Source organism: Jatropha curcas, chromosome 8 (assembly GCF_041381405.1).
Source record: "Jatropha curcas cultivar XTBG-Jc1 chromosome 8, XTBG_Jcur_1.0, whole genome shotgun sequence".
NCBI classification, from domain to species: domain Eukaryota; kingdom Viridiplantae; phylum Streptophyta; class Magnoliopsida; order Malpighiales; family Euphorbiaceae; genus Jatropha; species Jatropha curcas.
Window position 1 is genome coordinate 16,260,505 of NC_143158.1, and position 27,561 is coordinate 16,288,065.

A 27,561-nucleotide genomic window follows, 5' to 3' on the forward strand; every position below is an offset into this window, starting at 1 on the left:
TGAATCCTAACTTAAATGAAGAATAGGAAGAAAAGGGAAACTAAAGCCATAATACTTGTATGTTTCAAGTCAATAAAGGATGAGGGTATTTTAAGAGAAAAACAAAATACGATAGAGGGAATAATGGAAATCCGTTCTAAAACAAAGTGGTACGGAGCATAAAATGCAACCACTTACTATTTACATTCCCACATCTCTCTATATAAAAAAAAAAAGAAAAAAAGAAGAAGAAGAAAGAAAAATGTGGCATGGAGCATAAAATGCAACCGCTTTGTGAAAAAGAAATAGGTTACCTAAAAATATCTTGAGGTAAGAAACAATACATGTGTGCTAGTATTGTCCTAAGTACTTCCTATTTTGCATTTTACGGCAGGAGGATTGCTTATCTCATATTTTGAATGACTAGATTTTGTATACTTTTAGATTTTTGTTTGCCATATTGACAATTTTAAATGTCATATTCATTTATACTACTTAGTTCATAAAACACATCAAATCTCTTATTTTTGGTAGATTACTTAAGAAGTCTAAATCAACGACTAAAAATAAACATGATCAACATGAAGTTCTAAAGAAAGATGAATATTTTGCTTAGGGATAAGCAAAGAACTAAGTGTGGGGGAATTGATAGTCTCGCAAAGAGGGCAAATTTTGCTATGTTATTTTCATATAATTTGCGTGACTGCATGTTGTTTTTATACATTTTACGTTTGCTCGTGTTGTTTTTGTTTTAAAGTGATTATAGGAATACAATTTGAGCAAAGGGATGAAAAGGCTTGCTTTTATAGAAAAAGAGAACCGATGGAATTATTCATTGAAAAAAAAAAGAGAGAAAAGCAGCAGCAGGAGTCATCACAAATCGAAGGATCATTAAACACCAACCCCTCCAAGACCAAGTTTCATAGCTAGGAATAAAACCAATCAGCATACTCAGGTGTAACGGTGTCACGCATCACCCCCTGACCTATGTACCAGGTATTTTGATTCCGCCAACGATCAGATAGGTTGGTCAACAAACTCTGCATCATGGGACTGCTTTCGAAATAATGGACTTTGGGAACGTGCTGAATGCCACCATACTGACGGTTGATTCTATCTGGAAAGTAGGCCATGGAGCAATCAAGACTGGCATATAGCACATAATTGAGATTCATACTCCTGGCAATGACCAGTCCAATCCTCCACCAAGGGCAAGTCCACCGAATCACGGGGTTATCTCCAAAATCAAAGCGTCCTCGGGAGCGAGTGTGAAAATTGGCAGGACCGTAAGTCGGGATTGAACGAGCTGGGACTGGAGGAATCATACTCAATTTGTCTAAAGCCCAGGCTTGCAGTAACATCGGGCAACCCCGATGGTGAACGTTGAAGTTGGAAACCTGAAGGGCAATATCCCTAACCCAGCACATGGTCTCTCCCATAATCATCATGAAAACGGTGCGACGATACACCTGCATGTCTCGGACGACGGTCAGCAGTCGGAAATCCCCAATTCCAGGTTGGCGATTCTTCATAGCATACATGTTCAGCAACAGGAAATAACAAGCCCGAACCCAAGAGGGGTTCGCATCCATGGACAGAACCCTGTTCAGGAAAGGCTCTAGGGGAAGGCCTTGGTCCGGATCTATTCCACCAGGAAGGTAAACTGGACATAGAGCAACAACCTTGGTCAGATCATATCTTGGGCCTTGGGGCAAAGCTGGAGTTTCATCCTGTTCAGGGTGGTGACCCATTATGGCGCACATCTCCTCGTAGGTCGGCGTCACTTCAGAATCGTCAAATCGAAAAACCATAGTATTGGGGTTGAAGTGCCTTACGAGCCAGGACAAGAAACCATGGTCAGGCTTCAAGTCTTTGAAGTATTTTATCCAGGCTAGTTGATTCATGGGGTGGATCTCCCACAGGATATTAGGAAGTAATTGAACAAAAGATGAGACTTGATTTCTGAAAGCCATGGAAGAAAAGGGTTGTTAAAACAATTTGTTTTGAATGCGGTGGAATGAGGAGAGAATGAAGAATGGGACTCCTATTTATAGGAAGGGAAAGGCCCCACTGGATTGAAACTGATGTTCATCACCAGCTGGTTGGCATCTACTTTCGGTGGCGATAGGCTGGCATCTACTTTGAACAGATGGGCAATTAGCATCCGAATAATACGATAACTCTTATTTTGTGTCAATTCTAGCTTTCATTTTATTGTCTTTTGTCAATTTTGGAATAAAGGAGTTGGGTATTTATGCCCACGTTAACAAGGTGGACCATTCTTGCAAGTGAGTTGGATGCCTCCTTTCTGTTTCTGTGGTTTTGTTTTCTTTATACAGGAATAAAGCAAAGTCTCAAAAAAAGTATATAATAAATAAAATCAAAATACATGTGCAGAAACCAAAAGAAATGTAAATAATACTGTAATGTGCTCAAAGGAGCTACAAAATATAAAAAAAAAAAATCCAGTCAAAAATGAGGAGGAGCCTAATGTCAAGAACCCATCAAAGCCCAAGTCGGCTCATTTAGGCAATTTGAAGTCGGTGTGCGGCTTGTCTATTTCAATAATTCCATCTACTCACCACACAGGGGGCAAAATCATCAAATTTGCCAAAATACCCTCAGGTAAGTTTTCTTTCAACACCGCATCAGGAAGAGTATACCTGAAAATTAAAGATTAGGAAAATTTAACAAAATTTTTGCTAAAATTTTTGCAATAAAAAAAAGGAGTAAATAAAAATAAGATTTTTAAGGTTTGCTTAAAAGATAATATTTTTGGTCTCGGGACGGAATTCCAAACTGGGGGCAAAAATAAAATCTTTTGCCCTGATGCAAAATTTCAAATTTCAAAGTTTATGATTATTATTGCATGGGAGCATGTGACGCTCCAACATTTAACAAAGGCGAGATCTGTTTGTACACAGAAATCGCTCTTTTCTCTTGAAAATATTTTCAGACCAAGCAGTGATGGTGTATTACGAAGCTGTTTGGATTCTAATCCTGATTAGTGATGGTGTATTGCGAAGCTGATCAAGACAGGGCGAGATCTGTTTGTACACAGAAATTGCTCTTTTCTCTTGAACGTGGCCAGATGACTGCTGACGCTCGAAACGCCGATGTAGTCCGACTGGAGCCTTCAAGTCAAATCCTGATTAGTGATGGTGTATTGCGAAGCTGATCAGGACAGGGCGAGATCTGTTTGTACACTGAAATTGCTCTTTTCTCTTGAACGTGGCCAGATGACTGCTGACGCTCAGAACGCTGATGTAGTCAGACTGGAGCCTTCAAGTCAAATCCTGATTAGTGATGGTGTATTGCGAAGCTGATCAGGACAGGGCGAGATCTATTTGTACACAGAAATTGCTCCTTTCTCTTGAACGTGGCCAGATGACTGTTGACACTCAGAACGCTGATGTAGTCCGACTGGAGCCTTCAAGTCAAATCCTGATTAGTGATGGTGTATTGCGAAGCTGATTAGGACAGGGCGAGATCTGTTTGTACACAGAAATTGCTCTTTTCTCTTGAACATGGCCAGATGACTGCTAACGCTCAGAACGCTAATGTAGTCCAACTGGAGCCTTCAAGTCAAGACAACCAAAATCCTTCAGGCCGATCAGACCGAGCCTCAGAGGTGACTTCAAAGCCAATCAGATCGAGCTTTGGAGTTAATTACAGATCCGACTGGAGCCGATAAAGCCGATCAGACCGAGCTTTGGATGTGGCCAGATGATCAAGATAACCAAAATCCTTCTGATCGATCAGACCGAGCCTCAGAGGTGACTTCAAAGCCAATCAGACTGATCTTTGGAGTTGATTACAGATCTGACTGGAGCCAACAAAGTCGATCAAACGGAGCTTTGGACGTGGCCAGATGATCAAGACAACCAAAATCCTTCAGGCCGATCAGACCGAGCCTCGAAGGTGACTTCAAAGCCAATCAGACCGAGCTTTGGAGTTGATTACAGATCCGACTGGAGCCAACAAAGCCGACCAGATTGAACTTTGGATGTGGCCAGATGATCAAGACAACCAAAATCCTTCAGGCCGATCAGACCGAGCCTCAGAGGTGACTTCAAAGCCAATCAGACTAAGCTTTGGAGTTGATTATAGATCTGACTGGAGCAGACAAAGCAGATCAGACCGAGCTTTGGACGTGGCCAGATGATCAAGACAATTACTCCGTTCAACCCAAAATTGAAGGCGCGTCAGTGGGCCACTTTAACATTAATTATTTACATAATTAATGATAAAGTGGGGGGGCAAACTGTTGACACGTATCTTTATTCCCCCACCTAATCCGATGAGGATACGAGGATGCAAAATGAATGGGTTAATGCTATCTAGAAGTCTTTTAATCCAAGGATTTAAATTAATATCGAAAATAAGCTTCTGACTGGGTCAGAGTTGCGTCACGCATCTACGCAGGTGCGTGACGGCACTATAAGCTGCGTCACGCAACTCTAATGCAGCTCAGATTTGTATGTCGTTGTCAAGAGCGATGACACGATGTTTTTTAATCTGAACGACACGTAGTTGTGGTCCACCAAGTAAGCTGCGTCACACATCTGACTAGATCCATCACGCAGCTGATAGCTATATGACGCAGCTAGCCTCTGTTGCCCTACTTCTATAAATTGATCTTTTTCTCACATTTGAGAGAACTTGGAAAAACTTTGGAAAAACATATTTTGTGGCCACATTTTCCTGCAGAAACTCTTCTGAGTTCTTTTGAAGGAAAATTGCCATTAGATATCGATTTTAGGTGAATCAAATCATAAAAAGAGAAAAAAATCAAAAGAAAAAAGAACAAGTGTTTGAATCCTTGGTAATAAAGCTTCTGGGAGATCTTAACTATCACTTGTTAAGACATTTAAACCATTTATAATCCTCAATCTGAGGATTAGGTAACTTCTTTATCATTCTTTGTATTTTTTACTTATTTTTTATGGTTTTAGTAATTTAAGCTTCTTTAAACTGTATTCTGTTCATATTTGGTCATTTTACATTGTTTAAAGCATATTTAGATAAAAAATGATCTAAACAAAATACTTGAAAAATAAGCTCGGGTTAGAGCAGTTACGTCACGCAACTAACAGATCCGTAACGGATCTAAGAGCTACGTCACGCAACTATTCATACCCAAAATTTCATTTCCATATCCAATGTCCTATTTTCCAGATAGCAAATTTAAAATAAGTTTCTGACGGATCTGGAATTGTAGGAATAGTTCCGTCACGCAGCTCTAAGATGCGTGACGCAACTGCTCTAAGATTCCAGAAATAATCTTGTTTTCCAGCAGATTCGTCACGCAGGTATGAGTTCCATGACGCAGCTGTTCTACAATTTCTAGAAACAATTTAAAAATAATAATAAAAATAATAAATTTTGCACAAAAATAAAATTTAATTTCCTCAATAAATCTGAAAATGCCCAATTATGAACAGATTGCAATTTAATTAAGTTTAGAGTACTAAAATGTGATTTTGTGTATTTACTTGTATGAATTTTACAATTTTAGGTTGAATAAAAAAAAATGAAATTAAATTTATGGGTTTGTTAATAATTTGCATGTTTAGGACTAAATTAAAAAAAATTAAAAAATAAAAATGTGATTTAAGTGCTAAATAATAATTATGCATGATTTTGGTTTTTGATTTTGAGTTTAATTTTGAATCGGGTAGAATGTATTTTAGGTTCGGTTTGTTACCCGCCTTGAACCATAAGGCAAGAGCGGGTCTTTTATTTATTCGATTTATTTTGAATTCGGTTTGTCGCCCGCCTTGAACCATAAGGCAAGAGCGGGTCTTTCAATTATTTGGTTTAATTGCTTTGGTTTGAATGATTATGGATGCGTTAATTGGATTTGATTGGGATGATTAAATAATTTTGCATATAAGAACTCGGTCCGATTCATTTGGGTTGGTTTAAGTAAATAAATAATTTGGCTTTTCTAACTAAAATAAATTACAAATCATAGGTTAAAAGAGGCCGATTTTTCCCGGCGTCGGCTTCCAACGGACCAGCGTACCCAATTCCCTTACCCAGAATCGCATTGGTGCGCCTGACCAGTCTTTTAATAATTTGGCCTTAAATAAAATTGGGTTTAAAATGAAGTCATTTTTTATAAAATAAAATTGAAAACGGTCCCATTGCCGAAATAATGGGTGGCGACTCAAAAACTATTTATAAGACCGATTTATTGGCACCGCATCAAAATAAAATATTTTGTCCACAAACTTTTCATAAATAAAAAAATGGGACGTTTTTCAGGTCGAGCGGGGGCGACATGAAAACAATTAGTAATTGCATTACACGCATACATGGCATATACATTGCATGTCTTCTCTTTGTAGTGTTTATCCTTAGAGATATATGCTCACCCAAGAGCCTCTCCTCTACCAACTTCAAGCGAGTTGCCTCATACAGCTGGCACATCTCATTGTAGTCATTAATGGACACCTACAGAATAACATAGGAGCAGGGGTAAACAATAAGTAAGTATAATAATAAAAAGCAGATATCAGAAAAAAAAAAAAAAAAAAAAAAAAAAAAAAAAAGAAGTTACTCACGTGGGTGCAGCAACGCAGTGACATCTAGTCTGGACTCATAAGATACGTCTCTAGCATGGCCTAGGCAGGCTGACCTATGCGATCAAGAATAAAAGAGAATGAGGCACCTAGCCCTTGCCCAGGCATGCCAACAACAACAGTCATATCCATAGCTCTAGGTTCGGAACCTCTCCTCACACGCTTACCGCACTACTGCTGCTGCTGTTGCCAGAATAAGGCATGGTTTATGAATGGAAGTGTAACATCCCTTCCCGGTCCACCCGTAAACCCGAATGAACCGAACCGAGACGCTACAAACTGGTTGACTGTATGGCCTGACATGCTGAAGTCATAATGTATATTGAATATAATAGCATGCTGATGTTGTATACAAAAATAATGTAATTTATATTTACAAAACATGATACTAGTGTCAAAATGAAATGGGCCCAACTGTGTGCCCTGTACATGCCATGAAAAGGATAGACAAAAGATACACATCCAAATGAGTAGCTACCCTGAAGACTGAGTCTTCTACAGATGAACTGCAGCAGTTGTAAGCCGACTCTCTATGGTCCAAACTCAAAACCTGCGAGTTAAACAGGTAACTCGCTGAGCAAATAAAGCTCAGTGGATATCTCAACATATAAAGAAACAATTAAGCACATACATGTATAGAAAGAACCATGTAAACACATATGGCACATATAAGAACACACATCATGATACTTTCATGATACCTTGATTATCTTTTGTACTGTTTATAATAATGTATGATTCATGGAATGTTATGTCAAGATATCTGTATGGCTCCATAAGGTTATAGTGAAACCGAAGTGATAAGAAAAACTGTATGAAACTGGATGAATACTGTATGCTTGGCTGCTATGGCCCATATAATCATATCCACTCAACGGCCTGGAGCCGAAGTATCAAACTGTATGAGGTGCAGATCTGCTATCCTATGTCGCGACATAGCCTTATCTACATGGTTTCTACCTAACCTCAATGGAGTATAATGTTGGTATGTCAATAATATAACACAACATCATATTAATAGTTCATAACTTCATAATTCATAATGTATATTTGATTTCACATCATTTGCATGCTTGCATGTTGTTTTGATACATGTTCTAATGTTGTATTTGATGTTAAAATGATTGGAGGCATATAAGTGAAGCAAAGGAATACAATTGCATTGAAAATGAAGTCCAAAAAATGCATGAAAACACAAGTCGCGAGCCCGTACTTGAAAGTCGCGAGCGCGTAAAGCACCAAATGAGAGACAGTGAGTTATCGGGCACAAGTCGCGAGCGCGTACTTGAAAGTCGCGAGCGCGTAGTGTGCAAAATGAGAGACAGTGAGTTCTCAGGCCAAATTCGCGAGCGCACGATGAAGGTCGCGAGTGCTTACAGGCCAAGGGCCAAGTACGCGAGCGCGCACTTCAAAGTCGCGAGCGCGAGAAGTGCCAAATGAGAGACAGAGAGTTTGTGAGCACAAGTCGCGAGCGCGCATTTGAAAATCGCAAGCGCGTAGAGTGCAAAATAAGAGTCAGAGAGTTTTAGGTGAAAGTCACGAGCGCGCATTTGAAAATCGCGAGCGCGAGAAGGCAACGCGAGCTCGTCATGCGATTCGCGTGCGCGCTTCGCGTTTTCCAGCCTGCACAGTCTGTACTCTTTTGGTCATATCTCTCAATATACAACTCCGATTTGGATGATTCAAAAACCCATGTAAAGCTAACACATAGAGGAACAAATAACTCTTCTATGACACTTCCTAATTCCATCATTAAATGGGGTCAAAATCAAGATGAAGTTACTGGTAAAATTTCCAGCAAAACCTGTTTCAACATAAACTCACTTTTTACTTCATTTATTCAATACTTCCCCTGTTTTCCCCTGTTTCTCACCATTACCAGTCCTCCCACTCAACATGAAGCAATATTGTTTCATTAGCAACACACCACACAAATCTCATACAAAGAAAATGGTAAAAGAAAAGAGATATCAAACCTTTACTCCAAAAAGCTTGAGTTCTTCTTTAACTTCTTTTTTCTACACTCTTAGAACTCCCTTCACCTATAAATAAGAATTCTTATAAATTCTAAAATAATAGCACCAAATGATTCAATTATGAACTTCAAGAAGGTTTACTTACTTGGATAGAAGAAAAATTGAAGTTAAGGCTTAACTACCATTAAAATTGAAAGGAAGGTGGAAGAGGAAAGGAAGAAAATGAAGAAGATGAAGATAAAGATGAAAAATGGAAAAGTGAAAATGAGTATTACGGGTAGGCCATCAAAAATCAAGGGATTTTATGTAAAACTTCCTAAATGATACCTCAATTAGCAAAAGGCTATCACTTAATACCCAAGCTTGATCTTTTAATGCAAATAAATCCTCACCCATATGCTTTGATCTTTTTCTCTCACTCAAGTAACTCCACTTATAAACCCATTCTACCCCAACCGGGTTTGGTTCAACTCGACTCAACTCGACTCTATGCTAAGACTCGACTCGGTAGGATGTCACAGGAAAACATTGGGGCAAAGCCAAAATAATAGAATAAAAGAGTTGAAATCTACCTATACCGGGGCAGCGCCCGTGCCTCTATCTAGCTCCTCCACCTTAGCAAAAGGATCAAATTCACTCGGAGGAGGGACGTGAATTAGGAGCTAAGTTCGCGTAAATACAACGTAAGTGCCAGCCACAAAGGCCACCAGGTGATCTATAGTAGCTGACCCTCTCCGAGCAACTGCAATGTCCTGCTCCAGCCAGATAGATCTTGTCAACAACATGTAATGTAGAACATCATAAGGGACTCTCCTCCGATCCGGTCCTAGCTCCCACTCGTGTACCCTCTCTCTGAGATAATACATGTCGTAGAACATACCCGAAAGGAGGAGACACCTATGCTAATAAACGTCAGCTGCTTCAACAAAATCAGAAAAGCTAGTTGCATCTCCCTATGGATATCTCTCTATCTATAAAAAAAAAAGAAGGAAAAAAAAGAAAGAGAAAAAGAAGAAGAAAAAATCATTTGTAAAAGAAAAGAAAAGAAAATGTAAGAACATAAGAAAATCAAAGTAAAGAAATTCAATAAATACAGGGAGGTAGCAACAGATGATTTTAAGATGATTTTTATGTGAAATAAAGAAGGTGGGATCATCATTCACCATTCATCACGGTTCACTCTTCTTATGTGAAAATGAAATAAAGAATGAAAGTGAAGTTCCTGTAGCTTGCTAGGGCCTACTGCCTAGGGCAAATTTCATTCATCAAATATCTCCTACTATTTTATTTATTATTTATTTTATTTGGCCTTGTCTGATTTTTTTTTTAGCACTAAGAGATCCGAATCTCAATATATTGTCAGGGTATGCATTATAGATTAAATTTTTATCTGATTCACTAAAATGTTGGTGGATTCATAATTTTATATTGAGCTTTTTAATAAAAAAATTACATTCAAGTTGGATTCAAGGCTGTAAATAGACTATAATTTTTGTTTTGACTATAAATTTTAAACAAGTTGAAACCACTAACCAACACTGATAATGTTGTTTTTCTAAGCTCAATAATTTATTTATTTATCCTAATATCACATTAGCACTTTAAAAATATTTTTTTTTAAAAAAAAATATCCTTTTGTCGCAATTAGCACATTATTGTTTACTGCTTCAAAATTAGCTAATTTAACTTTACATTCGCAGACGTATATATATAACTTAAACGTAAGTGCACGTAAGAGTTGAACATAAATATATATAAAAGTTGATTATAGATCCAAAGTGCTATAAGTTATAACTATTGAGGGGTGATCTTAAAAAGGAAAAAGTATAATAGGATTTTCCTGAATAGCGAAATACAATTAATCTGTTTTTGTTTTTTTTTAAATAGATTAAAACATTCTTATAGTTTATTTCCGTCATACTATAAGGTCATTTTGTCCAATTTTTGCATTTTTTTCGTTATATACATTATGAAATGATGAAAATACTCTTTTTATTTTTAAAAGCACATGGATAGACTAATTATATTTTTCAAACCATTTAAACTATACTGTAATTTTTTTAATATAATATTTTAGTAACTCTCATTGAACCTCTATATTTTCTCATTGACTTAACAAAAAAAATGCAAAAAATGAGAAAAAAAAACCTAATAATATAATGAAAACAAAATATAAAAATAAATTGATATATTTTGAAAAGACAAAAATAGAATAATTATATTTCGCATTTCGCGAATCAAAGCCATCATAACGTACTTTTCCCTCTTAAAAATGTACAATTATGAAGAATGAGGACAATATTGTACATTTTGTGTGGTAGCTAGAAATGGACGGTTGATGAAAGACTTCATAGGAATACTCCTTAATGCTTAGTGGGCTTACCATGTGTTTTTGTGGGCCTCCACCTTGTGTTTATCCTTACAAGCTAAAGCCGAACCGGCCGCAATTACTTTTTTCTGCACAATGGTCCTACTCTACATACTGCTCTTCCATCAACCACATGATTACGACTGAATCAAATTCAACTGAATCAAATTCAACAAAAACAAAACTAAATAAAATCGAAATTTTTTTAAATGAAAGTAAATAGTGTACAGTTGGTTTTTAATACTATCTAAGGTTTTAAACTTAATTTTAAAATTCATAAAAAATTAGACTGAAAAAAATAATTTTCATTTATTTCCATGAAAATCAAAATTCAACCATATTTATTAAAAATCAAACTGAACCAAATAAATTCAACTTAATTGACAGTCAGTTTAATTCAGATATACTCAGCACCAAGGTGTGAACAGAATTGCGGAAATCTGGATTCATTCCTGAAAATTATCCGAAAAAAAAAAAATCCGATATTAATAAAATAGTTCTGTTCCAAAATTAATTTTGGTATAAAAATGATTCTCTGATTAAATTGTACTAGCCTAAATTTTGTTTGATCTGGTACTAAAACTTGAGTATTCTCTCATCTTTTCTCTAAAATTTAAGTCTTTTATGAATTTCAAATCACGTCCATGAAATTCACTTTCCTTTTTTAAAAAAGAAAAAAAATTTATTGGTTAGCTTAATAGCCAAATGCTTAGTGCAAAAGATACGCATTTTGTATCCTAGCATCCTCGCTGCTTAAAAAATTTCCTATGTACCAGAAGAGAAGGAAAGGAGTTGTCTCCATTTTATGACAATTGCATGTAAGGAATGAAAATAGAAATCAAGCACTTAAGACAAAGATCAAGATCAGGAATTGATCCAGGAGTATTGACTAGCTATTTTGAAATTTTCTGCAAATTTATAAGATCATAAATTCGAACTCCCCGGTCCGAGCCTCATTAACTCAAAAAAAAAAAAAGAAAAAAAATTCATGGCATTCTTAGTATTGGAGAAAGAAAAAAAAAAGAATGCCTATAAGAATCACTCATAGCATCTCCAAATCTCCAACATACTACTTCACTAGTAAGAACATAAGAATCGTTAGTAGCATGCATATAACGATGCATTGCATGTGTATTGAATATAAATATATACCTACACAATTATACACAAGTTGGCTAAATTACAAGTGTGTTGTCTAAATTACAAGTTCACTGACAACAACTCATGTAATAACCATTCTATTCTCAATCACACTTCCAACGATTAAATTGTCGGACTCAGAATCATCAACTTTCATTTCATCTTTGAACGAGCGAGTGTGAAGTTTCCGTGCAAAACTACTAGTTGTATCCAAGAAATAAAGAACAAATGACATTATGCAGCAACACACAAACATCGATATAGGCCCGAAGCTCCATAGAAACAGAGGGAATGATACGTAGAAAGCTCGTAATCCGAGTGACCAAAATAAACTTCCTCGATTCAAGTTTCGAGCAGCATATTCAATGGCTTCTTTTTTGCCTACTGATGTAGGTACAGTAGCTAGGAAGCTAACATGAGCATAGTATCTAATGGACTGCACATTGCAAAGAAAGGCAACGAGAAAGCACAACAGAATAGAGAAGTACTCTTATTTCCATACACTAGTTTTGAAGCTGTATTGCCGGAACTCGAAATATGCTGATCAACGAAGTAAAGAGTTATTGCTGTTGTTGCCAAAAGTGTAGATGCCATTTTATTGTTTCGAATTGTTTGAACAGCTAATACACCATTCTTTAAGGGATCCTGAAAATTACGCAAGTCAAAATGTCAACATTGATATTTGTATTGATGCTAAAGTTCTTACATAAATTTCTCAAATTGGGATCATAAGCATATGTAGATGACATTGTCATTTTCTGAAATTTCTAGCAATATTAACCTTAAATGAAGCATAACTCCTTTTTTTTTATTCTTACATTTCAGCGAGTATTATGCTTGAGTTAATATTACACTTAATGAAAAGCAGATTCTAACAATGTCTAGGACAGAATTAAACCCAAGTACAAAGCTCTAAAATCTTTTGACCAGTCATATGTTCTGGACCATGAAAATAATGTTTGTACAAAGCCAGTTTAAAAGCATCTAATTTGCCAACACCTTTCAGCAAATAAATTGACCCTGCATCATCAAATTTCTGGAAAACTTTACAAGAAAATGAACAAATAAATCTTAATTTGTTAATAAAGATGTTTAGTATCAAAAAAACATCATTTCATATTGCTCCATCATATAGAATTCGAAACTCACAGGTTGATAAGATCCTGCCCTCCCACCTCAACCCCCAAACCCCACAAAATATTGAAAAATAAACAACCACAGGGACTCATTCACAATAAACATGCGTTCTTGTTGGCTGAAACAGACTTACATGATAATTAAAATACATATAGAAGATAAAATTGGAAAAATAAACAAAGACATTTCATGCTATGGAACAAACAATGGAAAGCAGACTGGGAAAGCTAAATGATAAAAGGAGTTCCCAGGCAACGTTTGGATTGAAGATTTTAAAGTCTATGGAATTTGTCAAATCCATGGAATTAAAAACCATAGATTTGTAAAATTTATCTTGTTTGGTATGAATATTAAATCTATGAATTTCAATGGTAATTTCCATTTTTTTTAAAAAAACAAATGAAACTTTTAAGAAATCCTCATCCACTAAAATGAGTGTTTTGGCAAAATCTCACGTCTCATGTGGGATTTTAGAAACCCTCAAAATGAGTTATTGTGATCCATGAAAGATTTTAAACAAGCTATGCATTTTACCTTCTTTTTATTATGCTAGAAAAGGGATTTGAACCAAAATGCAGAAATCGTCAAAATTCCTCATCCAAGATACCTCATACCAGACTTCAGAATCTTTTATATCATCAAGACTTTCCTATGTTCAAAACATGTAACTAGTCTTCAATACTTGACCCAACCCCCTAAGCTGAAACTTAAGAAGTCCAGACTTGTAGTATAATTCTTAAAACCCACAAGCGAGTATCATGATTATAAGGAAACAAGGTATAAACTTTCCAAAGTTTTTTCACTAGATCTGAGAAAAACTTAACACTCTGCCCTAAAACCAAATTAATAACAATAGCACACAGATTCAACAAACCCTCTTGAAGCTTAACCCATGTCTAACTAAATCAGAACAATAAACTATTAATTAGATGTACGAGAAATAAATGTATACCCACCCTAAAAACAAATATTTTGCTATATAAAATACCAAAAAGTAATAACACTATATTTTGTTGAGACAAAATAGATTTGCTTCAATTAATATGTTTCAAGTATCAAAAAAAAAAAAAAAAAAAAAAAAAAAAAAAAAAAAAACTTCAATTTTTATATATGTTTCAAATAGGGAAATATCTTCAAATTATTAAAAGTGCCTCATTTTGCATGTTATCATAAATAAACAAATTAAAAATTCACATGCTTAGAATTTCTCACCGAATAACAAAACAATTATTTTCTTATACTTTGTTCTTCTATATTTAATACTTTTCAATTTTTTTTTTTATAATTACAGAGATGTTTCTTTTATCAATTACAATATGCAGAAATATATTTATATATACACACTAAAACATCACAGAGTTGCATGTGAGACCGTCTCTTCTAGCACCAAACATGCAACCAAGATATAATATAGCACATAAATTAACATACATAAACGCTTCTCAGGGAGTCCTAAAAAGCCATAGTTCCGGTACAAAATGTTTATTATTTGTAGGTATATAAATATAAAACAACTTCAAGAATCAACAATAAAACAAAAAATAGGAGAAAATAAAAATAGGAATCTGAACTTACAGACATAATAGCAAGGACCCACTGATGGCGAGACTCAACATTGATCCCAATAACAGTACGGCTTGGAGATTTAATAATAGTAAAGCGAAGCCACATGTGGTATGTACTCATCACCAACAGACCAACTGGCACTAAAACATAATCTAAATCCTCCTCCTTCATCTTCTTCTACTCTGTTTCTTTTCTTTTCTTTACGTATTTAATCTCGCCAGAACAACAGCAGGGAAAAATAGACAGGTGCATCACATCTGTTTAATGTTAATCCGTTATTGACTTTGTAAGAATGTGGGGGCCAACAGCTTATGCACAGTGCTCTGTTATGGCTCTGCCGACAAAACCCAGATGTTTATGTTATTATTGTTTAGTCGTTACATATTTGTCTGTTTCAAGAAATTGTTTCATTTAAAATTATTGTCAAATAAATTAATTCTCTATAAGTGTTCGTTAGTTTTATATAAATTGAATCTTTATGATAAGAGCCGAGTAAGCTAATCCCTAACGGAAGTGAACATGAAATGAAAATAGAGAAACATGTCAAAATCAGATGGAATTGCCAATCAGTTTGTTCCATCAAATCCCATTCCCATTTGCTTTCATTTTCAATTGAAAAAATTTTGAGACAAATGTACAATTGAAGTAAAAGGAACTGGTATTATTTATTGGAAATCTCACTTTTCTGGTGTTGCTTAGGCCACTGAGTTTACACTGACATCGATTGTTGTACTAAAAAAAAAAAAAAAAAAAAAAAAAAAAAAAAAAAAAGCATCAGTACATGTAAAAAGCAACCGTCACAATCTATTGAAAAAAGAATAATAATAATAATAATAATAATATTCTCAAAAGTGACTATTAAAAGCCAAAACAGATAGAAATATTTTGTTTTAATGGTTTAATTCATTCAATTGTGGGATCAACAATATTTACAATTTGGGCAGAAATATTAATTGAAAATTGAAGGAATGATCGGAAAGAAAATTAACAAGTGATTTAATTAATAAAAATTAGGAAATTGCCCAAAATGAATATTAATAAATGATTTAAATTAATAAAAATTAGGTTGTCATAGCCAACACCATCTAAAAAGTTTAATTTTCCAATAGCAATTCCGATCACAATTAATTTAATATAATTGTGAACAGTGAAGTGCAAAGAAAGTCAACGTAAAAGTCAACAAAATATCAGAACCAACTATGTGAAACGGAAACTTCGTTCAACTGACACTGACACGTTCATACTATTAATATTTAATAACATGAAGAATAGAAAAATGAATCCGAGGATACAATTCAAAGAGCTGTAAGCAAATTCAAGATTTATTAACGTTGGTTGTCAATATGTTACAAAGGGAGAGAAGACTATCTTGTTTTTTTATTTTATTTTTTTCTTTTTCTTATTTTCAAAAAGAAAAAAAAAAACAAAAAGAAAAAAGAAATCTCATACATAGGAAGAACCTTAAAAAAGCCTCGCAGGCTCCCACTGGCTTTGCTCCATATGACATTTGAAATCCTTTCATGTGCTTTTGCCGCTGGCCTTTCCTAAAAAATTGAAGCTCAACCTGCAATTCACATGGAAAACAAGTATGTGGCTATATGCCTTGTAAAAAACATTGATAAACAAAAAAGAAGGATATACTCTTCTACATTTACATTTAATCCAAATGGACACCTGCAGTAGTTTCTTCTCAAAAACTTAAATTAAAGCAACCGTTTGACTTGGTTTTTATTTTGTAACACAATTTTGATTGCTCCTTTTCAGTACTATTGCAATTCAAATTACCTGATAAGAGGTTTCTTTTGTGGCACAGGTGCAGCAGAAGAGATCCCGTTGGCCAATAGCGTCTCAAGCTTCAAAACACAACAGAGCAAAACAATGCTGTCAACTAGGCAAAACAATGCTGTCAACTATAAAGCACATTAATGTATTACTGAAATAAACAGTCCATGCAAATATAGAACACTACTTGCAACACTCAGTTCTTTTGTCAACCAAAAAACAAAACATTCACAAATCTCAAAGGTAGAATCTTAAGTTCCTACCTTTTCTTAAAACACAAACATGGAGCGTGTAGCATAGTGAAGGAGATACAGTACAAAAGTAATTTCAAATTACGCAGTAAACCAAAAAGATATTAATAAAAGCAAAATCTGATAAAGGAGTCTAGTGAAGCAGCAATTTTAAACTTATGAAAAGAGCAGAAAAGACCTCGAGCTCCTCCAAACCACCATTGGTAGAGAAAGAAATGGATGAACCACTCCTATTGCCAGAAATTATTGGTACAGCTATAGGTGCATTAGCTAATTTTGCTGCAGTCAAGCCTATTGACGAAGATTCCACTGAGCCTTCTTTTGTATTGCCCACTTCTTTTGTATTGCTGCAGTCAAGATCATCTTCAAGCGCATCAACTTCTTGTGATAAAGCTTGGTTAGTAACATCAGGACCAGACATTATTGTCTCAATTGCCAGCTTCTCAACCTCCTTAGAGCATCGGGTATCCCTGGTGGCAGACAAATCTTTACTCTGCAAATTAAGATCAGCATTTTGAGCAGGAATCCCTGCTAAGTTTTCCAAAACTTTAAGGCCATCTATTTTTTCTTCCCTATTTTCCTTCATCCCATTTGCACCAACAATAACACCTCCTACAGCAACATTGCCAACAGAAAAGCTTCCACCATTAAATTCCTCATCTAAAGGAGCAGCAGTAAAGGACTTCATGTTTTTCATGGTATTTGCAACATTATCATCAATTCGCCTTTTCTTCCTTCCATCATCTGATCCATCTGAAACTCTACCTTCAGATGACTTTTCAGCTGAGCTTCGCCTACTATCCCAAGTTGCTTTTGATGGACGAGAAGGACGAACACCACCAGGAAAAACAAAGGAAGGTATGTTCTTCCGTTTCACATGGATTACATGGATCTCCATTCCAGGCTTCCATGAAGCATATATGTTGACAGAGTGTTTAAATTCCTCAACAGCTAACCTTATATCAAAATGTTCCCCTTCATTTACGGGAACCCCTTGTTTGCGTTGCAAACCCATAAAATAAGAACAATGTAGAGGTCTAGATTTGTCCATAAATTCACCTGGGTGCGGATGGCATTGAAGCATATTGTGTGTATGCCTCTCAATCTAGGGTAGCAAAAGGAGAGCTTCAGAATACAAGTAAACAGAGTATGCATGCATATGTACATAAAATATATAGAAAATATAGAGTGCTGAAAATGTCCCAACTTGTGGGTGGGGAGTAGCTTCACCTTCAATGTAAGCTGGCGAAGACGAGATTCAACCCACCCTTTCCACTGTCTTAAATCATCTTCATTTTCTGCATTGATGTCTATCTGTAGGTAATTCCTGTATGCTTCAAAGAAGGAAAAAGGCTCAAAAAGGTTATCCCAATCAGCCAGCCTTGCCTCCATTGCCTGTAAGGATTAGAAACCATAAACTCATGAAAATGATCACGGCAACGATGAACAAGCTGATGTGATAAGCCCAAAGAGATGCAAATCACAAAGAACATAAACCCAAGAGAAACAATTAGAATAAAACCCTTTTCAACTTTCACAAATTTAAAATAAGAATTAATAATAATAAGAGGTTAGCTCATCTACTCTTTTTTTCTACCATTAAAGGAGAACAAAAAGAAATAAAAAAAAGAAACAATACATTCTCTAATTGGATCAATTGGTGAAGATACAAATAACTACCTAGTTGCTATAGATAATGAATAAAAAATTACAAAGACTGGAAATCAAGCCCCCAAAAGTAAATGGTGGGTCTATTGTAGAAAAAAATTATTTCAAGATAAAAATTAAAATGAAATGGGAAAGGGAAAGGAAAAGGGACAGTACGAAAAAAGATGGCAATATATTTCTTGAAACTGTACCTACAAAATCATGTACTTTGAGTGGGAGAAGCAAGTTAGCCATGAATCACAAAATCATACCTCACAAATTTCATTCCCCCTCCCAAACTCTTCTGACATTATGCGCAAAGTGCTTGAGGACACATTGTAGCTAGAATTCATGCAAGGATAAGCTGGAGTAATTATAGGCATCAAGTGAAATCTATCCTTTGGATTTCTTCTAGGATCCCAAACCTGAAGACCAAGGGTTCCTTCTTCAATGGCACAGAGCATTACTGGATTTGGCCAGCGCCACTGAGTATATACCCTGAAGAACCTAGACACTAACATATTGGGTAGTGCATTGGGATATAGCTGGCATATGCGGGCAACAAGTAATGCCCAATTTATGCCACCAAGAAAACCTGAAACCTGAACATGAGAAACAGGTGACCAACTTAACAAATATGAAATGAAATGGTACTATAGCATGACCATCAGCATCAGAAAGTAATATCATACATTTGAATAAACACCACGTCGCTTTGCCCAAAACCGCATGCATCGCAATGTTGTGCGGAAATTCTGCTCTTGAGGAAAAGTGAAAACACTATTAGAGATAAGAAAGGTGACAATCAGTCTATCTCTCTCCCTCAGAAAGAGTGACATAATCAGTCAAACTGAAAAACAAAAAAAGCAATCTCAAAACCTGAATGTTTGGCACCAAACGCAAAATCTGGTCAGTAACTCTGCAACCATTAAGACTACGGACGGTTTGTTCATCTGCATTTTGTAGTATCGAGTCTTGTGAAATATCTAAATCCTGCATGAAATCAAATAATTAAATAGAGAAAACGAATTCGTATTCGTGAGAGACGCCTATGATAAGCCTATTGCAAGTGGTAATATAAAGCCCTTGCGCTTGAACTGAAATATCTCATTAAGCATTCTCGGCAGCAGCCAAGAAAAGCTCAAAGGTGAAACAGTATCTCATAAAGCACAAACCAATCTACCAATCATATATCCTCTCTTTCTATTCTCTGATAGATTGATAAAAAACTATGAAGGTGTCATCCCTATCCTGCCACAATCAAGGGCAAAGAGCCCCCTTCTTTTTCATACAAATGAAGGCAGAATGCATTTCTCCCTTTCCCATCTAGTAAAAATGGAGCATTTGAAATCACTCAACTGCCATTTTTTTCCCGAGTTCTTAATCATTTTCAAATAAATTAGTTTGTTTAGCTCTGTCTATAATCTTTTAAAATTCATGACTACCCTGATTTGTCTCTCTTCCGCCCTCACCCACTCTCTGAGAAGCAAAAAAAGCTTTCAAAAAGGAAACAAGACAAAAATAAAAACAAATTATACAGCAATAGAAACACTTGTTCTTCATAGACCCATGCATGCATGTATTGTGGAAGAACAAAACAATGAATCAAGTACGCCATCAGTCCACATTAAAACAGTAGAATTAAAGAATGAAAGAATGAAAGAAAATTAAGCATATTGAATAAGATACAGAGGACAATTTCAACGTCAAATGCAAAAAACCAGGGACCATTTTCAACATAAAAAATGCAAAATCCAGGATGTTAGATTAACCAAAACTTACTTCAGGAATCACCCAAAGGGACAACTTTGCATAAAGAAGATCTATTGAAACACCCTTAAACTTGAATCTCATTACTGGAACATGTGCATCAGGCACAGGATGCAACTCTGTAACTTCAGGCATCTCTGATAGCATTCTATGTAGCTCACCGAAAAAGTCTTCCTGCAGCCAATATTAGAGGCATTGTTAAACTCACTAAGTATTGCCACAACTGAATTCTATATCATAAACACACAAAACTTATCGCACTTCTCGTGTTGCATGTCTAGGCCCCACACAAAGAGTGTCAATATCTGCACCAGGGCCATGCACCTGAAAAACAGAAGACAAATATTTAACACAGGAACTCAATAAGAACACCAACTGTGGCAGCAAAATATATGAAAACATTTGCCTAAGTGTGCAACAGAAACGATTAGGCATTAAATCCATTTCTTTCATAAGACTTTTGAATGGATACATAGATAGACAGCACTTCCTGGGTTATAACAAAAATTATATAATTTAACTAAAAATATAATTCAGAAAAACAGTTGTCTCATTCTTGCTCCCTTATGGATGTTCATATGCATGGTGATGACCACTCGCCCACCACTACTACTCACAATTACCATATAATATTGAAAAGTGAATAATTAGAGTTTTATATTATACAATTGGTAAGATCATAAATGCTAAATTAGCTACAGAAAGTGAATAGAGATTCCATAGAGGCAAAGCAACTAAAGGTCAACTAAAGCTACAGAAAATGCTAAAGTAGGAAGTTATGGCAGTCAATTTAGCGCACATACTAGATGAAAAAATAAGTGAAAAGGCAAAGTAACTAAAGGTCATGATCTACTGGTCATAAAAGAGATTCCATAGAGCCAAAGCAAAAACAAACCTAGAGTAAACAACTAGAGGCTAACTCATAACTCTTAAAACTCTTTCTGCCACTAAATTCAGTTGCAGTTATTGTCATCCACATATCAAATGCTCCATCATAAAATGTCAACAATACATGAATTGCATATAGTAGTTTTAATGGTACATATATTAGAGAATGATCATGAATATCCAATCCAACTAATAACCCACAATGCATCCCTACTAAATCAATCTCTCAAATATTTTGCATAATAGTTGCCTTCGATGAATGTGGGTTTTCTAACATATGCCAAAAGGAACTTCACCTTCAGATGAGATAAAAGATGACAAGCATACAAATTAACAATAAAATAAGACAAAAACTTACTAACAAAAAGTTGAACCCATACACATACATGAACAAAAGTAATAAATCAACAAGTTCATAGTGGAAAGTTGAAGGACAGTTTATTTCTTCCTCTCCCTCCAATCCAAGCTACAAAAGCATATACATGGAAAAGGTGTACTCAGCAAGAAAACCTCTATTCTTCAGAAGGAAAAGATAAGATTAGAAGCGTACCCCTAGCCGATAAGAACCAAAGGTGAAAATCTTAGCATTTGCTTCCTGCACTAGTTGCTCATTCAACCCTTTTGCACGGCTAATCACTTTCACCCAATTCTTCACAATCTGTTACATTTTATATCAACAACATGACACATACTTTAGCCAGAAGATAAAAGGCAAAAATATAAATGCAAGTCAACAAATGTTCAGAGGTGAAGAACAAAAGCCTGGATAGAAATGACATAAACAGTGACAAGAAGATAAATTTCAACCTGGTCTAGTCTCCCAAGCACTTCCTCTCTACTCACAGCCTCCTCTTGACTCTCATACAGCCCCACATTTTGCAAATACTGCACATGTTCAAATAATACTCAAATCCATCATTTATAGAGCAACTATTTCAACGAGATTAGAATAAGGGAAAAAACAAAGAGTAAACAAAACCACAATAAACCTTTTCAAGTTCGCGAGTCTTTATTACATCGTACTCTGTTGGTCCACCCAAGGAAATGGGTTCTGTAATCCCTAATCGCCGTTGCTGGTGCCAATTACTTTGAGTGCTTAATCCAGGACTCCCCATTTGTTTTTCTCCCTTCTTTATTTTTATCTTTTTTTTTTTTTTTTCAAATATTTTTCTTCTGTTCAGTCTTTGTACATGGGGATGTCAAGCACAAAATTTATTCATCATAACATCTTCCATAAACATTGAAAAAAACAACGGAATAAATAAACAAAAAAAAAAAACGAAAGAATCAAAACTCATCAATCCGTTTCACCAAGCAGTAATTATTTCTCATAAATAAAGCTCAATTCATATAATAATTCCACCAACATTATTTCTTATGAAAAATATTCATCACCAATTATTATAGCAAATCACACCAAATCCTTAATATTTAGACTTTATAATTATCATTGATGTACTTACACTAATTAATCCATATATTTCATCCAGAAAAATGCTTATCTCAATAGTTATAATAAATTCCACCAACCAACATCAACATCATGTAAATTTCATCAAATACATATACTAATCCAATACTCTAATTAAATAAATTCTAATGTCCTCCGATCCGAATCATTTAGTTCTCTTATTAAATAATACTAGCAATTCATTCTCAACACACCCTTCCGCAGGCAGACATATACACACATTCGTGCATTTTTACATATGTATTCCATATTCAACACGTATTAAATAAAAATAGCATCTTTCATCATTTGACTTCAACTTATTAATCATATATAAGTTATCTTCTCACATACTTAAATTATATATGAATATTATTTATTTCATAGAAGGATTTTTGTTTAAACCATCCCTTAGCATCAGTAACTAAATCAGATCTCTAAAGAATAAGGATACAAATGTTGTGCAAATGCAGTGCTGACATGCATTATTTATTACTACTCACTGCGGCGGGGCGGGGAGGTCAACGCTCTAACTCTGATTCTGACCGGGAGAAGCATAGACAGACCTGAGCGATCCAAACAAAATATTATTGCCAGAGTTTGCTTGATCGGTGACCAAACCAAATCGACTGGCCTTCAACCAATCTCACTGGATCGAAATGAAATAGCATTCACTGGATCGACCAAAACTGGCCTTCAAGCGGCGGCGACTGGCGGTGGCAGAGAGAGCGACAGAGGCGGCGCGATGGAGGTGGGTGGTGCTGCCCTTGCTCGATCGAAGGCAGAAGAGGAGCTGTGTAGCGGCGATGGTGCGATCTGGTGGTGGAGCAGGTGGTGGCGGTCCTCTCTGAGCTGCTGTCTCTGCTTGGTTGGAACGGAGAGAGGGGCGGAAAGGCGACCTTTGGCGACGTCGACCTGCAGCGAGGAGCGGCGGTGGCGCGCGATGGATCCGCTCGAGCTGGGTTCTCCAGAACGCAACGAAAAAGAAAGAAAAAGAAAGGAAGGAGGAGGAGGAGGAGGAGGAGGAGGTGGCAGTGTCGGTGGTGCTGCGTGCAGGTGGAGGCGCAGGTTGCGGAAGGAGAGGGTGAATGTGCTAGAAATATAAGGTGAAGAGGGTTACAGGAGTGGTTTGGGTGGGTTTGGGTTGGTTCGGTTTGATTCCTGTTCGATTCAGCCTAAATCGTGATTTTTGTTAAATTTTTTGATTTTTCAATCAGTTTTGGTTCGATTTATCACTGTATGAATTATTAATTTGCATTTAACTAATTAAATAAATTTTCCAGGGTGTCAGTTTATTAAATTTAAATGAAAAATTTTTAAAAATAAAAATTCGGGTTATTTCAATGACAAATAAGACTATTGCTATTTTTTAAAAGGACAATTGATAAATTCATCATTGAATTATAATCAAATTGACATATGAGAACTTTTGGTATTTATTTTAAAACGCTGAAAATTTCTGTTAATCCTCATTTTCTCCACGCATAATTTAAATCAATAATTTTTCAAAAACTATCATGAATTTTTTAAGTTATGGTTTTACTAATACTTTAATTATTTCGTCCAAAACAGATCATCAAAGCCTCAACGGAAGAGAGATCAATTTCATAATTAATTGCCTAGTAAAAGAGAAAGACAAACGTATTAATAAAAACATAAATTAAGAACTTCATAATTATTTTTTTAAAATAAAAATTCTCATGTGTTAATTTGATTATAGCTTAGGAACTAATTTATTTTTTCTCATTTTGAAATAACATTTTTTTCATTTGTACTCTTAAAAGGTCCTCAGTTCCATCTCTTATGTTTAACTTTTTCTTAGAAAAATTACTTAAAAATAAATCTACATCATTTTCTTTTCCGATTATTTCGGTTCCAACTTGAATCATCTATCATATTTTTATAATCTGAAAACATGCACATAGTAGTTTATTTGTTGTTCATTAAACAGAATAGTAAAAAAAAACTCCATTGTGGGGCGTGATCCCTGACAGAGGCCCTTTAAGCTCAAAAAAGAAAGACGGCAATTAAGAACAAAGGCTCCTCTAGCAATTACTCAATCTGCAAATTTTATTCTTGCTGGTTTTATGTTTACTGGCCTTTTTTCTTACGTGGGTTACTTTAATTTCTGATGGGTGATTTTGGTCAACATTGCTTTTCACATTATTGAAATTTAACAGAGAAAATATTCATAATTTTTCTTATATATATATTTTTTTTCCAAGTTTTTTTGCAACCAAACAAAGGCTATGTGTTTTTGCGTATTTCTTATACTTATTAATAGAGTTGGATATTGTTTGAAACTGTGAGTTCTTGCAGAAAGCATACTTCAAATGTGCACATGAATGCTTTGATAGGACAACAAGGCAAGAAGAGATAAGCAATTGTGTTGAACATTGCAGTGTCCCAGTTCTTACCGCTCAACAACAGTTTGAGAAGGAGATGGCCAAGTTTCAAGTAAATTCATCTCCTTTTCTAACTTTTTTTTTTTTTTTTAATTTTTTTTCACTGAGTTCCCTGTCATTAAATTAATGTAACACAGGAAAGGTAATTTGACATGAAATTAGCAATTCTGATTCTTGCTTGAGCTTTGCAAAAGTGAAAAAAATAGAGCCTCAGGATTAACAGTTAATTCTTTTCTTCTTTTTTATTTTATGAAACATGTAAGCTGGGCAAGTGCAGATGTTTTCACCTTTTTCTTGCCATATCCCGTGTCATCTTTAGTTTTAAGCATATCTTAAATGACAATTAGATGGGACCAAGGGGTTCTCAAACAATGTGCAAAATAGTAATTCCAAAAATTAAAAAGTACAGGATACTTAAATATATATAATTTAAAGGAAGATATCTTCTTCTGTCCATCTATTTCAATTTCCTGTGAACAATCCAGGAAATAGAGGAATCTTAAGAACAAATTTTCTTAGCTCCTTTCATGAGAGTATTGTATTCTTCCAAGCCCATGAATCTCTTTCGACTAGTCTACCACAGTCCAAGTAATATGGGTTCTGAATGTGCCAATTCCCTGTGTACATAAGACGTCTATCCTGAAAAGTAATGCAGTAAGAGGTGGGTAGGGGTTCAGCCAGGTATTTAAAAATGAAAGTATCTATTGATCTTCTCGTATCTTTGTGGTATTGCTTGTAGTGAGAATCTTTTCCAAATTCACCTGGTGCCATCTCCCATGTTTTAGAGGTCACAATGCTGCATTTCTTGGTTTTGGCATCATTCTTGCAAAGTGACAGCATTTTGTGTTCTTGTCATGGACTTTGAGTTTGTATTTGTGAATCAAAATATCCAACCCTGACAATGAGCGACATTGGTAGCATCATTCTATGTTGCATAGGTGCAGCCATGGGAAGAGAAAACAAAAAATAAACTCAGATCCACATGAAAGTACACTGAATTGGAATGCGAGGCTCATTCATTATGTGAAATATTCAAATGCCCATGCTTTCTTTTATTTTTGAGATGGAATAACTAATAAGTGTTCCATATATTCCATGTATAGGCGTTCCTTCGTTTGCAATTCCGAACCATGAGTTGCTCTTGACCTTTCACATTAGGGCTGTGTTTGGACCCATGGACACAAAAAGAAAATTGAAAATCTGGGGCTTTCATGTTTGTTGCATATATAAAATTCAGGTTTTTGAATTGCCAAATTTATGGATGGACTTGTATTGTTTTACTTTCTGCTAAAATTTGTAATGAACATAAACTGTGTGTTCATATCTTATTTCCATAGGTTTCAAAATTCCTTTTTGGTATAGTGCTACATTTTTATTTTTTTTATTTTTTTATTTTTGTTCGAAGAAGCCTTTTCTTCTTCCTTGTATGGGTTGTTTCAATTTTTCTTTTGTTTTAAATTGAATGCAGGAAAGGTTGAATAGGTCTCTGATGGTCTACCAAGACAAGTACGAGGCAGCTAAGCAACAAGAGATAGTATCTGATGCTGTGAATGCTCTGGAGTCGTGTTGATCAGTCAATCCAGGATAACATCAAGGCACTACCACATCTGGTTGGAAGATTGAAAGCATCTCTCTCCATCAGAGATTAAACTAAACAAGAGTCATTGAAATGTACATTGAAAGTGGAAATGTACAGAAACAAGCCTCAAGGGTTGTTTTGTAATTAACCTGCTAAAACAATATGCATTATAATAGAAACGTACAATATCAACTTAGTTAGAACATTCAATGTTAATCACTTGCAGAGCTGCTGTGAGAAAAATGAGAAAGATATTAACAAAAAGAACTTAGATTCTTTTCATTGTCAATATCAATTAAAGTCAAATGGACTAAAATGTAACATTCCCAAGATAAACACAGATTGCTCAAAAGATAATATTCGTCTCAGAATACATTATTACACTTTACATTATAAGATCAGCCCTTAATATCATCCTAGCCTCAAGATTCCGGCTTACTTTTCTGCTCTTCAAACTTATCTATAGCAACCTTAAGCTCATCTGTTCCTCCAACAGCTCTCATATTGTAAAAATAAACCCCTAAAACAAATGCTGCCAATCCGCCGGCAACTATCAGATTCTTGGTCTTAGGTGCAAGGCTCCTATATCCAGAAACTCCAGTCATCTTTGCAGCCAATATCACTGAAAAGTTAACCCATAATCCATAATCCAAAAGTACTACGCATAACAAGCATTGAGTGCGAAACCCATAATCCAACCTGTAATTACTTGCAAGCATACTAATTGAGCTAAACAAATTGTTAAACCAACATACAAAATTAGATATACATAAACCATAACACAGAAAAAAATTAGAATAAAAAGATTACTGTGTACAAACTCTAGCTAATATAAAAGTATAATATAGTAAACAAGAACAAATCCTAAACAGCCAATGGCCTCAATTGGAAATCAAAACATAAATTTGCTTGAATAAAAAGGATTGAGATTTTATTACCGCTAATCACATAACCACTAAATCAAAGCATGTTTAACAAATCTCAGACTAACATTCAAAGTTCACAGTTACTAAAAACTAAATTTCACATACCTAGA

At 35.3% G+C, this 27,561-nt stretch overlaps 2 protein-coding genes and 2 pseudogenes across 5 annotated transcripts in view; 1 reads left to right on the plus strand and 3 right to left on the minus strand.

Annotated features, from left to right (window-relative positions):
• Positions 1-11,955: 11,955 nt before the first annotated feature.
• Positions 11,956-14,924, minus strand: LOC149494248 (uncharacterized; annotated as a pseudogene). The gene is made up of 2 exons (XR_016322168.1): positions 14,763-14,924; positions 11,956-12,695 (listed from the first exon to the last, which is right to left on the minus strand). The product of XR_016322168.1 is annotated as an uncharacterized LOC149494248 (transcript).
• A 1,289-nt stretch (positions 14,925-16,213) lies between these two features.
• LOC105634650 (nuclear poly(A) polymerase 1) lies at positions 16,214-23,618 on the minus strand. 3 transcript variants are annotated; one of them, XM_089725125.1, is made up of 13 exons: positions 23,045-23,618; positions 22,081-22,273; positions 21,899-21,976; positions 21,642-21,749; positions 20,465-20,527; positions 20,216-20,377; positions 19,313-19,426; positions 19,126-19,188; positions 18,706-19,035; positions 18,017-18,181; positions 16,965-17,891; positions 16,539-16,606; positions 16,214-16,317 (listed from the first exon to the last, which is right to left on the minus strand). In XM_089725125.1, exons 2-13 carry the CDS (start codon positions 22,204-22,206, stop codon positions 16,272-16,274), a joined length of 2,250 nt encoding a protein of 749 aa, XP_089581251.1. In that variant the 5' UTR covers positions 22,207-22,273; positions 23,045-23,618; the 3' UTR covers positions 16,214-16,271. The 3 variants fall into 3 exon arrangements, with proteins under 3 accessions (XP_089581251.1, XP_089581250.1, XP_089581252.1); XM_089725124.1 differs by having other exon boundaries at positions 22,081-22,319; XM_089725126.1 differs by having other exon boundaries at positions 22,081-22,319; positions 22,996-23,618.
• Positions 23,287-26,603, plus strand: LOC105634649 (uncharacterized; annotated as a pseudogene).
• Positions 26,604-26,920: 317 nt separating this feature from the next.
• The window catches only part of LOC149494249 (uncharacterized), a 59,517-nt gene continuing 58,876 nt past the window's right edge, over positions 26,921-27,561 (minus strand). The window contains exon 2 of the mRNA XM_089725135.1: positions 26,921-27,147. Coding sequence (XP_089581261.1) covers positions 26,948-27,130 — 183 coding nt within the window. The 5' untranslated portion in view covers positions 27,131-27,147 and the 3' untranslated portion in view covers positions 26,921-26,947. The remainder of the gene's footprint in view (positions 27,148-27,561) is intronic.

Bases quoted from the DNA above. Each gene is read 5' to 3' on its own strand.
- LOC105634650 (XM_089725125.1), bottom strand. From the start codon at position 22,206: ATGGGGAGTCCTGGATTAAGCACTCAAAGTAATTGGCACCAGCAACGG. The intron at 21,750-21,898 runs GTTGAAATTTAT...AAAATGTAACAG, and splicing joins TGCTTGGGAGACTAGACCAG to ATTGTGAAGAATTGGGTGAA. The intron at 19,427-20,215 runs GTAAGTTTTGGT...GATTTCATGCAG, and splicing joins CCCTTTGGGTGATTCCTGAA to GATTTAGATATTTCACAAGA.